General features: G+C 40.8%; 4 protein-coding genes across 4 annotated transcripts in view; 1 reads left to right on the top strand and 3 right to left on the bottom strand.

The window, feature by feature from the left end:
• Positions 1-338: 338 nt before the first annotated feature.
• LOC124328276 (T-complex protein 1 subunit gamma-like) lies at positions 339-3,122 on the bottom strand. The gene is made up of 11 exons (XM_046786983.1): positions 3,009-3,122; positions 2,878-2,939; positions 2,443-2,619; positions 2,226-2,380; positions 1,983-2,169; positions 1,764-1,913; positions 1,545-1,703; positions 1,332-1,475; positions 1,070-1,267; positions 741-1,010; positions 339-669 (listed from the first exon to the last, which is right to left on the bottom strand). The coding sequence occupies exons 1-11, from the start codon at positions 3,031-3,033 to the stop codon at positions 553-555; spliced, it is 1,644 nt and encodes a 547-aa protein (XP_046642939.1). The 5' UTR covers positions 3,034-3,122; the 3' UTR covers positions 339-552.
• Positions 3,123-3,807: 685 nt separating this feature from the next.
• Positions 3,808-5,803, top strand: LOC124328239 (opsin, ultraviolet-sensitive-like). The gene is made up of 9 exons (XM_046786944.1): positions 3,808-3,920; positions 3,984-4,118; positions 4,184-4,243; positions 4,309-4,428; positions 4,495-4,710; positions 4,770-4,900; positions 4,965-5,298; positions 5,358-5,459; positions 5,524-5,803. The coding sequence occupies exons 2-9, from the start codon at positions 4,075-4,077 to the stop codon at positions 5,645-5,647; spliced, it is 1,131 nt and encodes a 376-aa protein (XP_046642900.1). The 5' UTR covers positions 3,808-3,920; positions 3,984-4,074; the 3' UTR covers positions 5,648-5,803.
• Positions 5,728-7,596, bottom strand: LOC124328240 (peroxisomal membrane protein PEX13-like). Its single transcript, XM_046786945.1, has 5 exons — positions 7,371-7,596; positions 7,002-7,298; positions 6,683-6,930; positions 6,401-6,607; positions 5,728-6,330 (listed from the first exon to the last, which is right to left on the bottom strand). Exons 1-5 carry the CDS (start codon positions 7,463-7,465, stop codon positions 6,089-6,091), a joined length of 1,089 nt encoding a protein of 362 aa, XP_046642901.1. The 5' UTR covers positions 7,466-7,596; the 3' UTR covers positions 5,728-6,088.
• Positions 7,597-10,850: 3,254 nt separating this feature from the next.
• The window catches only part of LOC124328379 (homeobox protein orthopedia-like), a 28,537-nt gene continuing 26,075 nt past the window's right edge, over positions 10,851-13,312 (bottom strand). The window contains exon 5 of the mRNA XM_046787135.1: positions 10,851-13,184. Within this exon, the coding sequence (XP_046643091.1) occupies positions 12,523-13,184 (662 nt within the window). The 3' untranslated portion in view covers positions 10,851-12,522. The remainder of the gene's footprint in view (positions 13,185-13,312) is intronic.

Below are 13,312 nucleotides of genomic sequence, written 5' to 3'. Positions count from 1 at the left end.
TTAATTAAAAAATGGTGAATGTTAATGGTCGATGTAGGTAGGCTACGATTCTACGAAAGTTACCTTACTTGGTGGTTCGCGAATGTTCTATCGAAAACGACGTGCACGCAAGCCTTGCTGCACGCGTTCCCCTCTAGAACCAACGTGCTTTGAAATCTGCTTTTAATTCACTGCTACGCTATTTTCTACTTTTAACTTAGTAAAATATTCCAGCACCGAGTCAATTTGTCAGGCCATAATACAATATTGCATGTTTCCTTGTTCAACATATATGGTCTAATAAATCTAACATTCAATTCACTTCAAAGCTAATTGTATATTTCGTATACGAAATCTAGTATGAGCAAAAATGGTGTATTTTGTTCACGAAGATGATGCAAGCGTGACATACTATGCCAACAGAAGATCAATTAATTACTCAGGAAGTTGACAAGAACGAAATGTAGCCAAACGTTAGTCGCATAGCAGAAGCGTGAATGATTGAAGCCATTGTATTATTATTTATCGTTCGCCATGAGAGTTCCACAAAGATCACGGGATCATGTTGGCTTCTTATTCACGCATGGCCTCTTGATCAGCTGCGGCGCCGGGAGCAGGAGCTGAACTATCAGCACCCTTCTTTTTGGATCCCGAAACGATGTCGTCGATACGCAAAAGCAGAATTGCAGTCTAAAACAAACAAAGAATTGGTAAATATTTGTGTACAATAGTAACAGTGTGCAAGTCTGAAACTAACTAACCTCAACAGCTGTCTTAAGGACTTGAAGTTTAACGGCAAGAGGATCCCAAATTCCTAGATCCTTCATATCAGCCAGTTCACCGGTTTCGCCATTGATACCCCAAGTTGATTCGCCAGTAGCATGTTTGGCTCGCAGAGCAGTCAGAGTTCGAATGACGGTAGCACCACAGTTTTGTGCCAGAGTTCTAGGAATCACTTCGAGGGCTTGAGCAATTGCTCGGTAAGGCGCCTGAGTTACACCAGTCAAACTCTTTGCTTTCTCAGCCAGAGCCTATACAGTAAAATCAATTGAATAAACACATACTATTCTGAAATCAAGAATTGACATACGTATGCCAAAGCCATCTCAGAAGCACCGCCTCCAGGAACAAGTTTAGGTTCCAAAAGAACATTTCGGGTAACGTTCATGGCGTCTTGCAAATTTCGCTCCACTTCATTCAGAACGTCTTTTGAAGCTCCGCGTAGAAGAATCGTGCAAGCTTTGGGATCTTCGCACTCGACCACAAAGCAGAAGTACTCATCGCCAATCTATTTATAAAGAAAACGTATGTCAAATAAGTGTCGGTAAGTCACTTTTAAATTTTAGGTTTACCTTTTTAATTTCAAAAAGACCAGCTTTTGTGCCGATGTCTTCCTCGCGAATTTCATCAGTACGGTTAACAATTGTAGCTCCAGAGGCACGGGCAATACGGTTGTTGTCCGATTTCCTCACGCGACGGATAGCAGTGATACCAGCCTTCATTGAAAATTTTAATCCAATTTTGAAATACTATCAACAAAAAAGGATCAGAGAAAACAAAATTACCTTGACCAGGTAATGCTGAGCCAAATCTGAAACACCCTTTTCAGTGAAAACGATATCAGGCTTTACTCGGATGATATCTTCGCATGTTTTTTGGACATACTCTTCCTCAAGTTCTAGAATACGAGTGAAATCTTCTTCTTTCATGATCTCGATGTTTGTCTAACAAATAATGTTTAAAAATAATGTTCTCAAGTTTAGACATCTTGGTTTAGTCAATACCTGACTTTCCCCTTTCTTGTATTCCAAGTTGCAATCTAGCAACAATATGCGTGGCTTAACGATATGACGACGCATTTTTGGGTGAGTAACATCCTTGTTCAACATAACTCCCCGCAAAACGCAAGAATCTTCCATGGTACCTCCAGGAACCTGAGTATTAAAAAAAAATTTATTTTGAAGATGCATCGACACAAATAGTTTATGAATAATGCAACTGACCTTTTCAACTTTAGCATATCGCTTGATATCGATTTCCCGACGTCCATTCTCGTCAACTACGACTGTGCTCACGGCATCGAGAGCAATTTGACAAGCTTGCTCAGACCAGCGATTAATAAATTTAGTTCCTAGGCATGATTTGATGATGGACAACAACTGAGACCGATCATTGATATCCACAGGCGTGCTAAATAAAAATTGTTCAATAAAACAGCCTAATATTTACAACCAGTGATATCATACCTGATTTGATCCCTTAGAACTGTAACAGCATCTTCCAAGGCTTGACGGTAGGCAGAAATGATTAAAGTAGGATGCATTTGTTGCTGCAAGAAGGGTTCTGAAACAGCAAGAACTTCTCCAGCTAGAATAATAACTGATGTAGTACCATCTCCAACCTAAGAATAAAACATTTTAACATCTAGAAAAATACTGCCTTTTAGATAGATTAATTAGGTACCTCCTCATCCTGAGTGCGAGAGATCTCAATCATAGACTTAGCAGCTGGGTGCTGGACAGTGATTTCTCTAAGAATGGCATTACCATCATTAGTTAAAACAATACCACCCATAGGATCCATCAGCATTTTCAGCATTGCCCGTGGTCCAAGACATGTTCGAATGACATCTGCCACAGTCTAAGAAAATCCAATTAAGTATAAACACCGTTAAACAAGATTTGAATGAAATAAAATGTCGTAACAAAGGAAACTGACAGGAAAAAAATGTGTGCATTTAATATGTCAAAATAGTTTCACTTCTCATACTAACAGTATCTTTACTTGCAAACTAAAACCTTTAAGTCAAAATGTGAAAAAGTTTAAAGAAAATAATGAATATCGACAATTAAATCTTAAAACAAATTTTTGACAAGTTCCATGCGGTAATGGGCCTACCTTGCCGGCTGTGATATTATCTATCTGAACCTTCTTTCCACTCTCCCTCTTGGTATTCTGACCTTTAACAAAGAAAGTACATTACGTTATTCAACTTCAATTCTAGACTATTTCTAAATTACAGTACTTACTAAGAACAATAATCGGTCCGGACATTTCGATTTCGTGGGCTACTGTAAAAAGTCGAAGTCACGTTGAGACCTGCACTTGCTTTAACCATTCCCCTTCCACAACGTTGCCAAATACCCAAAAAAGGCTACCCAGTCACGCCCCTGCGGCCCCTCACGTCCGCGCGGTCCAATCTATTTTTTTTAAGCAACTTTAATTTTGTTTTAATCAAGATCAAATTAAAGAATTTTGCTGTAAATATTGCGTCAACAACAAAAAATCAATTATATTAAAAATACAAGGTTAACAATACAGCAATTTTGTGTACAATGGTATGAAAATAATTTGAAAATAATGAAATGTCAAATGACGAAGACGTAGGTAGGCGGCCTACCTACGTCTTCGTAGGTAAAAATAACCCTACCGGCCTACCTGGTAGGCCGGTAGGGTTATTTTTGCCGAAATTAGATTAATATATTAATAATATTTGCGATTGATTGTGGAAGTAACTTCCGTGTACGATACTTTATCCGATCCCGATGTACTGTAAATCCCATGCACTTTCGAATGCTGACGGCGCGATAGTGGATAAATATACCTCTGCTACGGTGATCCAAATGAGGGCTGAAGTCTTCTAATATACAATACACAGCGCTGTCTGCATTTGTTTAATCTTATTTATAAATCTTTGTGAGTCTTGTGGTAAAATCACAGAATTGGGTTTTGGATACAATTGATAAGCCAATTACGTGGCTTTTAATATCAATGTATCTACGAATACACATTTACAGCTTCTGTTTAATACACAGTCGTCGAGGCGAATACCCTTTGATAACTGGATTAAACATGAAGTTGTGGTATAAAAGCAACGTCCTGATGTCCAAAGATTCGCAATTGACTGAAGTCTGTTCGTCAGCTACTGAAAAAGAACCAAGGTATTCAGAGTTATCATAATTTATTCGATCAGTTTAATGCAATTTAATATTACAAATTTACAGTGAGGAGCGGCTAACCAGCTGGCCTCTGCAAAGTTATACTTCTTTATAAACTTTCTTAGCACTTCTCGCAATTTTCTCAAATTTCCTAGCAATGGCCCAAAACACTACATTTGTCTCCACCTACGACGCGTTTCGGTTCGTATAGCAAATAAAAAAGTGCAATAGCAGCTAGAGTAAACACCATGTAAATTGATTGACAGTTCGGAAAGGCGTATGCTGGGATGGAATACCCCAGAAGACTACATGTCTCACGTTCACCCGTAATAAACAGATTTAATAGATTTTTGTTTCGAAAATAATGTGAGCGAAACATATCCCATTTTAGATATTGGAAGACTTTCGAAGCCCCAAACCCGTTCATTCACTACATGATAGGATTTCTCTACACCATTTTTATGTTTTGTTGCGTCGCTGGAAATGGAGTCGTCATCTGGATCTTTACAAAGTGATTAATCAATTGATTTAAAATTTTGTTTAAAAGAATTTTTCAATGAATTATTTTCTTATAAAGTTGCAAGAGTTTGCGGACCCCTTCCAATATGCTGGTAGTCAATCTGGCGATTTTGGATATGATCATGCTGTTGAAATCTCCCGTTATGATCATCAATTCCTACAATGAAGGGCCTGTCTTTGGAAAATTAGGTTGCGATGTTTTCGCTCTTATGGGAAGTTATAATGGAATTGGTGCAGCAGTGAACAACGCCGCTATTGCTTACGATCGCCACCGGTAAGCTTTAAAAAAAAGTTAAAACATTTGTCACCCATTTATCCTGGTTATTTTCACAGTACTATCTCTCGTCCATTGGATGGCAAATTGTCTCGCAAGCAAGTAACTTTGATGATTGTTGCCATCTGGGCTTGGGCCACACCTTTTTCGGTGATGCCTTTCTTTGGCATTTGGGGAAGATTTGTGCCTGGTCAGTTAGAACTGAATCAAAGAATGTACGGAATTTGTTTCTAAATCTTTGATTACATTTCAAGAGGGCCTCCTGACCACTTGCACCTTCGACTACATGACGGAGGATTCTTCGACCAGGTTGTTCGTTGGCACCATTTTCTTCTACGCCTACGTCATCCCGCTGGCAATGCTTATTTTCTACTATTCCAAAATTGTGAGATCTGTTGGCGCTCACGAGAAGACTCTCCGTGACCAGGCCAAAAAGATGAACGTTACTTCCCTGCGCAGCAACCGCGATCAAAATGAAAAATCAGCTGAGGTTCGCATTGCTAAAGTTGCAATTGCTCTTTCCGCCTTGTACGTTTTCGCTTGGACTCCTTATGCCTTTGTGGCCCTCACAGCCGCTTTTGGAAATAGGTGAGATAATGCCTTCCACAGAAATGTTCTTAAATAAATCACCATCGTCATCTTCACAGGTCCATCCTGACACCGCTTATGAGCACCGTGCCCGCCTGTTGTTGCAAATTTATTTCCTGCATCAACCCATGGATGTATGCAATCAACCATCCTCGTTATCGGTAACACATCTTATTCATAGTGAAATGACAGTTGTTGTTACCACATTTTTCTTGATCCTTTTAGCATGGAACTGCAGAAGAAAATGCCCTGGTTCTGCATTCACGAACCTGTTCCTACCAACGACGATTCGAGCGTCAGTTCGGCCACGACAGAAATGTCTGGTGTCTCCAAGGAAACTTCTTCATAAAATCTGCATAGCCTTTAATTATTTTGACCAAGGACCGAAACAGGATCATGAATATAACCTTCCGAAGAAAAAATCATCCATAGCAATTAGTAGTAGTTTTAATATCCCACAATATATATTGATTTGTTGAATTACAAATAAACAAACCCAGCATAACAATAAGGAGTCATCATCACTTAATCGTACGATTTCGTAAACATTTGAGCGTTTCCTATTCACAAGCCTAAAAATTGGGGTAAAAAAAATTTGAATAATTTCACAAAGGCCGCCAATAATTTCAAACGCCTTAAATGTTTTTGAGGCTTTGAATATGAGTAGTGGCCCAACTCCATGACTGATAAAAATATAGCTCGAAATAACTGAATGGCATCAAACAGCTAACAATTTTCTTTTGGACAAGGTTATTCCTTTGGTGTAGCTACTGTATATCAGTCAAATGAATTATTTGGGAGTCGAACTTTCGTGTTTGGCCAAAATTTTTATGTAATTCGCAGGTACGAGGCCCGTGTGTTGTGAATCGGTGCCGGCAAGCATCCAGCCTTTGATGCGAGGCTGAAGGGAACGGGGAGCCAAGCGTAGGGATTGGCCAGCTCTGAAACTTAATTCTTGTTCGTTTCCGGCATTGAAATCATAATCTGCCTGAGCAGTATAATATTCTCCTAGACCATCAGCCCAATTTTTTCCTAGAGCATTAAAAGATCAGATAATTTGAATAGGGGAGTTTATGAAACAAAAGTTAGTGTGTTAACACACCTAGGGCATCCGGAGCACTGTCTAGGGAAGATATGATCCTCCATATGAAATATGGGGCAGAAATGATTATGGCAAGAAACAAGGTGATGGGCCATGATGATCTGGACTTTTTAATATCAGCTTCAGTCAATAGACCCGCAGATAAGGCATCCGAATTTGATACGGCAGTGGACCATGCCGTATTGATCGGATTTTCTCGTCTCAAACCTGTAAACACAAGGGCGTTTAATTGATAACAGTGACTGCAACTACTGCGTCAAGTTTTTGCATAATCAGACATACCAAATATGTAGAATAATTTGTGTAGAGCCCATTTTGCCGTACGGAATATGGCCAATGCAGAAAACACCTTGCTTAAATGTGTTCGCATTCGGGAAAACTGATCAGCCATACCCAATACGGCTCTGAATGAGCTGTAAACAGCTGTCAAGGTTGAATCCAGCATCATGCTAATGGAGCCAAATGCATGGACAATTGATTCCAAGCTCTGAAATGCAGGTTGAGAACTCTCTTCTGCCATGGAAATAAACCTTGTTTGAGACAAAATAATTAAATTGTTGAATTGTTGATAGTATAATTTTTTTAATTTTTTAAATTTTACCTATTATCACTTGTCCCTCCATAACTTCTCCCTCCATAAGAGTTGTAACTCCCATATCCACCATAGCTGTTACCATAGCCTCCATAACTAGTACCATAGCCACTAGAAAGTCCTGAATAACCCCCATATCCACTACTGTAACCGTAAGGGCTTGAATAACTTGAAATGCCTGTTCGATATGGAGAATAGCTTGAAACTGCACCATAATCATTGTTTGTTGGGTTTGCCCCGGGTACTCTAGGAGGCAGTGGTGGGACGCCAGGGCCTGCAGCTGTAAAAGCACTTCCTCCACCCCCACTAAAGGAATCAAAACAGATATTAATGAAGGTAACAAAAACAAATGAGCTAAGCACAGCATGTATTACGCACCTGACGATGGGTGTAGGTAAAGTGTTGCCAATGTCGCCACCAAAAGCTCGTGAATTTACACCAGCCCTTTCCCACGGCTTTAATGGAGCTGCCATGGCGTTGAACGATTCAGACTAAAAACTCGAACACTTTGCCTCGATTTGCTGATAAATCCAGCGAACTCTGATACAGAAAACGGAATCGACTTGTCAACAACAAGACGACACCATTATAAAAATTCCGAACGAATGAGATGAGTTTGTACACCGGTAGATGGTAGTAGTGGGGAATTTCTTTCAATTCAAAAATCTGCCGCAAACTTTTAAATAAGTTAAGGATATAACTAAGTAATGCACACGCGTTGATGCGTAATATCTTTGTCTGTTTACTTTTACTGTTTTGAATTTTAGTCTGACGACTATTTCAAATTTAATCAGATTTATTAATATCTTTTTTTTTACTGCAACATATTCAACATAATCGACAATGAAGTTTGATTATAAGGAATGATTCGGATGAAGCTAAAATGCTTGGGAAACCACTCAACATAATCTAAACATGTCAGGGATGAAGAAAGGGAGAGAGAGAGAGAGTGAAAAAAAAAGTTGAAGTAGAGAGCACATCATAAATAGGAATTGAAGAAAAAGGTTCTTGGATTCACGCTGGCAAGCAATCACTCCGGTGAGATTGAATTTCTATTCGTTGTCGTGCAGCAGCCAATTATGGGAGCTGCCTAAGGCTATAGGATTGGGGAAGGAGGAGAGTTGGGAATGGCCTCCAAAGTGCCTGCACACAGCAGCACAGCTCTCACCAACCCGGTTCTCTGGTAGTAGGGTTGTGTAATAATTCTGCTGAGTGTGGTCGTGAAGCGTGCGTGATTCCTGATGTCTATTCAACCACCATTGCCCACCCCCCTATTCAGCCAACGTCGACTGCCAATAGGTTTCATGAACGCCTGCACGGCAGCGTTATGTAAAGAACTCGGCTCTGAATAACTGCTAAACATCTCACTGAATAGTCGGGGCAGTCATTTCATAACAAACCCATCAAATCAGGTTCTCTTTTTTTAAAGAGTGATGAACGGAATCCTCCACAAAATCAGAGAGCAACGAGAAGAGTATTTGAACAACAAAATCCGAGAATTTTCTAAGGATTGAATCTATAACAAACAAACTCTCCAACGTGAACATTTCTCGATAAATATTCACCGTGAATACGACCATCATTAGATTGAAATGTGGTGGGCGTTATGGAAGAAAGTGAATTCGTCCAATGCATCCTCTTGATCTTATAGCCCTGGCGCAACGTAGAATACTGTGCCTAAATATCTGGGTTGCGGTTGTTCATTCCGAACATCTGCATCTTTTCCGATTAGCCTTAAAAACGAGGAAAATAAATATTCAGCCAGACATCCCCATCAGCAGACATTACACATTTACCAGGACTGTGTCCACATATTCAGGTGTAAAGAGTGAAGCGAAAAAATCGGCACTACATAGCAACGAACAGTGATGTTATTACCATGATAAACGCGACGAAAACTGCAGCTGGCACTTCACTCTGCATGCGGCGCTTCTGCTGTTATTGTCCCGCCATAACTGTGTAATTATCAAGTCAACAACAGCACACACATTCCTTTTCTCTCTCTTTCTCTCTCCCAGCATGGCGTATAGATTTATTTACTAATATTCCAACTATAGTATTAGGAGCCGCAGGAAAATAACCTAATGCGGCTGCTGCTGTGGCTAGATGAGGAAAAAGAAAGCAGAGCGGATTTCATTAACAACATTCCAATGTATCCATTATAAGACATCAGCAGGGTACTGATGCGATTTCTCATCATGTCGACAGATGATGATCGCGGCTTTTGTGTGTGTGCGAGTTCACCTTTTATTCCTTCTTCTTTTCTTTTGCCATCCAGCAGCGCTGGAGGAAGATTGATTTTTGGATCCGACTGGTAGTGGTGGTGCTGGTGATGAATTGATATGGTCGACGACGTCTGTGGCGGCGAGGCGATGGGTTCATTAGATCTGAGATGAACAACGTGACGTATCGAAGAAGCCGATCCGTCTATAACAACTCAATGAACCAAAAGGGAAAGAGGGAGGAGTGTCGGATGAGAGCGACTATATAGCCGACACTGCCATGCATAGAGGAAAAAGGAGAAAAAGAGAAAAATAGAAAAAGAAGAGTGAGACTTTTTCGCCACGTAAGATGGTTGTGATTAGTCGTGTTGAAGTGTGAGGCCAGAAAGAGAAAAGACTAGAGAGAGAGATGAGGAAAAAGGGCGAATATAACTCTCTGCTGTGTGTGTGTGTGTGTATACGGGAGAAGAGGGAGGGGGGGATAATATAGAGAGCCAAGTTTCTTTGATGATGAACCAACGAGAGCAAAGTAGGCCTCGCGTCTAACAGCCAGGGTGTGAAAAATGGCTGATTGAAGAGCTCTAGTTCGCGCTGGCTCCTTTTTCTCTCATTTCTTTCCTCTATGGTGGCGCCGGGACTGTCATCATCGCCTCTGATAATACGAGAGGAAAATTTAAAAAAAAAAAGTTTCACTGAAATTCAGTAGGAAAAGAAAGGGGGAACGCGAGGGATAGTGCCGTGTGGAACCGAGTGTTCCTCTCTCTTTCGCGTCGTACTTAACAAATTCAAAAGTCAAAGTGGGTCCGACTTTTCATCGGGAGGCAAGAGAACATTTCTAGTTGACAAGGATGTACATTATACACAACTAATAATATATCAACTGCCTTCTCTCGTCTCAGTCCTCCAGCAAAGACCAAACAGCCAACAAACAAGAATATGTGAAACTATTAGCTTATTACAAAAGTAGTAGAAGTAGAGTATGTATATTTCCTGAATGAGATACTCTGCTGCGATATAGTACTACGCAGTTGTTGTTGTGTGTTGTTCACTCGCTAATAGGAATCATGACTTTCCTGCGAGCCTCTTGGCTCTTCCTATTGTCTCTAGCACTAAAATTCTAAAGAGTTTTCCATGTGTGCACCTACACGCGGGAATAGAGCGAGAGAGAAAGAGACGAACCCGAAGAGCTAATATGCCGCGTTGCGTCTATACACACATTCAACATCAGCCTGAGCGGCACTGCTGCTGCTGCTGCTGTTGCCTGCCTCTTGAAACCGTGTCGACGACCTATTATATTCAGTTTTCACGTATTTTTATTTTTTCAGGAGCAACCCACTTATTTAAATTGACCTCGTTGAATAGTCAACGTATTATATCTAGTTGGCTTGTAATGAGGCCCGTGATAAATATATACACACTGACGGCGTTCAAGACGGGATATACAACAAGAGTGTCGTTGTATGACATCCATCCGGCATTATATATATATATAATAGCTACTAGCTAGCTAGGATATGGTAGTGTCTTTGGCCCTAATTATTTGTCTGTCAATTTATAATAAGGCAGTCGCAGCTGTATAGACGAGACATACCCGATGAATCGTTAAACTATCAATCCGATCTAGAGAATAAGTGGCGGCGGTGGAACGATATTATATTGTAGACCAAACACGCGTGATACAATCGCTAGGAACAAAAGAATCGACCAATAATAATAAGAGTTTTCTTGGGGAAAAAAAAATTACAAACAAAAACAAACAAACAATTTGGAAACTTAGGGAAAAACAGAAAAACAAATTTGTGAACACGATGTACAGCACGATGTAACAGATGAATCACATCATCATATAATGAGAATATAGAAAAAAAGGAAACATATCAGACACATTCCCGTTTAAACCTCGCACTTGCTTTTCTCAATTACACAATCATGTGTCTAAATTAAATGTGAGAGTCTGTCAGTGAAGAATGTCATCAAAATGTTCGGATATGAATTTGTATGATGGGTGGGGAAAACGCGGTCACCAAAAAGAACTGTCAAACAACATCAAACAAAATCTGTTTTTTTTTCTCTCTCTCTATAATATTTAATTGTACATTCATACATATTTTCTGGTTGTAAATATAAAACACGCACGTTAAAAAAAAAGTTTTTTTTTTCTTGGGGGGGGGGATAATAAAATTGGACTTTGGCATTTTGCGGATTTTTGAAATATTTATAGCAGCGGATCTTGAAGAATTAGAGGGATACTGAGAGATGAATAAGAGCCATGAGAAATTAATAATATCAATCGATCGGCAATCTTTTGAGATGGGGAGGAAACAAATTGAACAATTTTCCAGATTTTTTTTCGATTCCCAGTTGTTTTCAGAAACTCGGTCACTCGCACAAGTGACACAAATAGATTATTATGTATGCACTATAATATAAATTTAATGGTGGGGCTGTCTTGGTTTATTGAATATAACATGGCACAACCGTCAAAACAAAAGGGAGAAAAAAAAACTTTACACAACATCAAAGAATTCTTCTTCGCCATTATTTTGTGGTGAATCGTCATCGAACGAAAAGGAATAGATAATCAGACGGGGGAATCCATTTTTGTTGTCTCTTTACGATCGTTTCGCTTCGATCCTGCCACTTTCTTTTTTTTTTCTTTTTTATTATTTCGACCTGTTTCTCTTTTGGCCAGTACCCAAGGCCTATAATATTTGTATGTACAAAAGTTGCTATATACGCGATGGGCAGATACAGTCCCGTAATAATATTTGAATTTGAATTCATATTCTATATCGAGTGAGGGATGCAATGGGGGTCGCGTTCGGTTGACCGAAGATTATACGAATGTGGTGGAATATCCAAAAAATGGTGGGGAGGAATGAAAGTAAAAAAAACAAACTCGTTCCATACAAAGAGGACATGAAAGATGTTGAACATATATCCGAGAGAAGGTCAAAGCGATATTCTCTCAGCAGACTCACTCTCCCGGTATAGTATCAATATATACACACACACTATTACGTATCGCATATCAATGCGTGCAGGGAATAATCGGCAAATATCAAAGGAAACAAGAACAACGGCGAATCCTCTCCGTGTTCCTTCATTCGTCATTGACGAATTGTTTCATTGCGCCCATCAAATGGCGCGGAAACCAATCGGCTGAAAACTGGTTGGCCGAGAATTATTGACTCGTCGCATTATTTATAGACTCTAAAAAAACACAATGGGATTTTTCTTTATTTTGGCTCTATATCTCTGCGTATTGAAGGTATAAAAGTCGTCCATTTTCGGTGTTGGCAAGTCCTTCAAAATGAGGAGGATGAAGAATCGGATGAAATGAGGAACTCGCCGTCCCGCTGCTGCGCTTGCTGCTGCTGTTGCTGTTGTTGTTGCTGTTGTTGTTGCTGTTGTTGCTGCAAGTGCTGCAGTTGTTGCTGGTGGTGGTGGCTGACTGAGAATCCGCCGGCGATTCGGGCCTGGTGCTCGGCCGCTTTGGCCCTCAATTCGGCCACGCTGTTCATGCGGAAGTCGTCGACGGGCGAGCGGTTGGCGTGATGGAGTTGAGCGGCGGCGTAACTCGCCATGTAGGTGCTGGCCTCCGACGACGACGACGTCGGCGTGTGTTGCGGGTGGGAAAGGTGGGAAAGGTGAGCGGCGTGGTGGTGCTGACCCGCCGCGCCCGCCGATTGGATGCCACTCGGCGAGAGCTTGTTGCGCTTATTGTGATGATTGCCGCCGATGGATTCCCTGATGATGTGACCACTTTTCTCAGACTGTTGCTGCTCGTCGCCGCTCGAGTGATCGCCGCCGTCATTGGGCCCATTTCCCGAATCTCTCGTCCGCTCGCCGCTTCCGCCGCCGCCTCCGCCACCTCCGCCACCTCCGCCGTTCTCGTCGTCGTCTTCCTTATTACTTTCGTCGCCGCTCGTCAGCTGATGCGCCGCTTCCAGCGACTTCCGGTGCATACCTGAAGGCGGAGAGAGGAAAACAAAAAATGAATTTCAAAAGTCATTTCTTTGTGTCCACTTGCCAATGTTGTCCATCTTATTTTATCGAGAATTATGTTATGAGCAATTGAATGGATAAGAAATAACG

The sequence above is a fragment of the Daphnia pulicaria genome, chromosome 3 (assembly GCF_021234035.1).
Source record: "Daphnia pulicaria isolate SC F1-1A chromosome 3, SC_F0-13Bv2, whole genome shotgun sequence".
Classification (NCBI taxonomy): domain Eukaryota; kingdom Metazoa; phylum Arthropoda; class Branchiopoda; order Diplostraca; family Daphniidae; genus Daphnia; species Daphnia pulicaria.
This window is presented reverse-complemented; position numbering and strand designations above follow the sequence as displayed.

Excerpts from the sequence above, each read along its gene's own strand:
- LOC124328276 (XM_046786983.1), bottom strand. The coding sequence starts at position 3,033 with ATGTCCGGACCGATTATTGTTCTTA. Across the intron at positions 1,914-1,982 it reads GATATGCTAAAGTTGAAAAG|GTTCCTGGAGGTACCATGGA; the intron begins GTCAGTTGCATT and ends TTTAATACTCAG. Across the intron at positions 1,011-1,069 it reads CTGAGATGGCTTTGGCATAC|GCTCTGGCTGAGAAAGCAAA; the intron begins GTATGTCAATTC and ends TTTACTGTATAG.
- LOC124328239 (XM_046786944.1), top strand. The coding sequence starts at position 4,075 with ATGGCCCAAAACACTACATTTGTCTCCACCTACGACGCGTTTCG. Across the intron at positions 4,119-4,183 it reads TCCACCTACGACGCGTTTCG|TTCGGAAAGGCGTATGCTGG; the intron begins GTTCGTATAGCA and ends ATTGATTGACAG. Across the intron at positions 4,429-4,494 it reads GTCATCTGGATCTTTACAAA|TTGCAAGAGTTTGCGGACCC; the intron begins GTGATTAATCAA and ends TTTCTTATAAAG.
- LOC124328240 (XM_046786945.1), bottom strand. The coding sequence starts at position 7,465 with ATGGCAGCTCCATTAAAGCCGTGGGAAAGGGCTGGTGTAAATTCACGA. Across the intron at positions 7,299-7,370 it reads TTACCTACACCCATCGTCAG|TGGGGGTGGAGGAAGTGCTT; the intron begins GTGCGTAATACA and ends TGATTCCTTTAG. Across the intron at positions 6,608-6,682 it reads CAAATTATTCTACATATTTG|GTTTGAGACGAGAAAATCCG; the intron begins GTATGTCTGATT and ends TTGTGTTTACAG.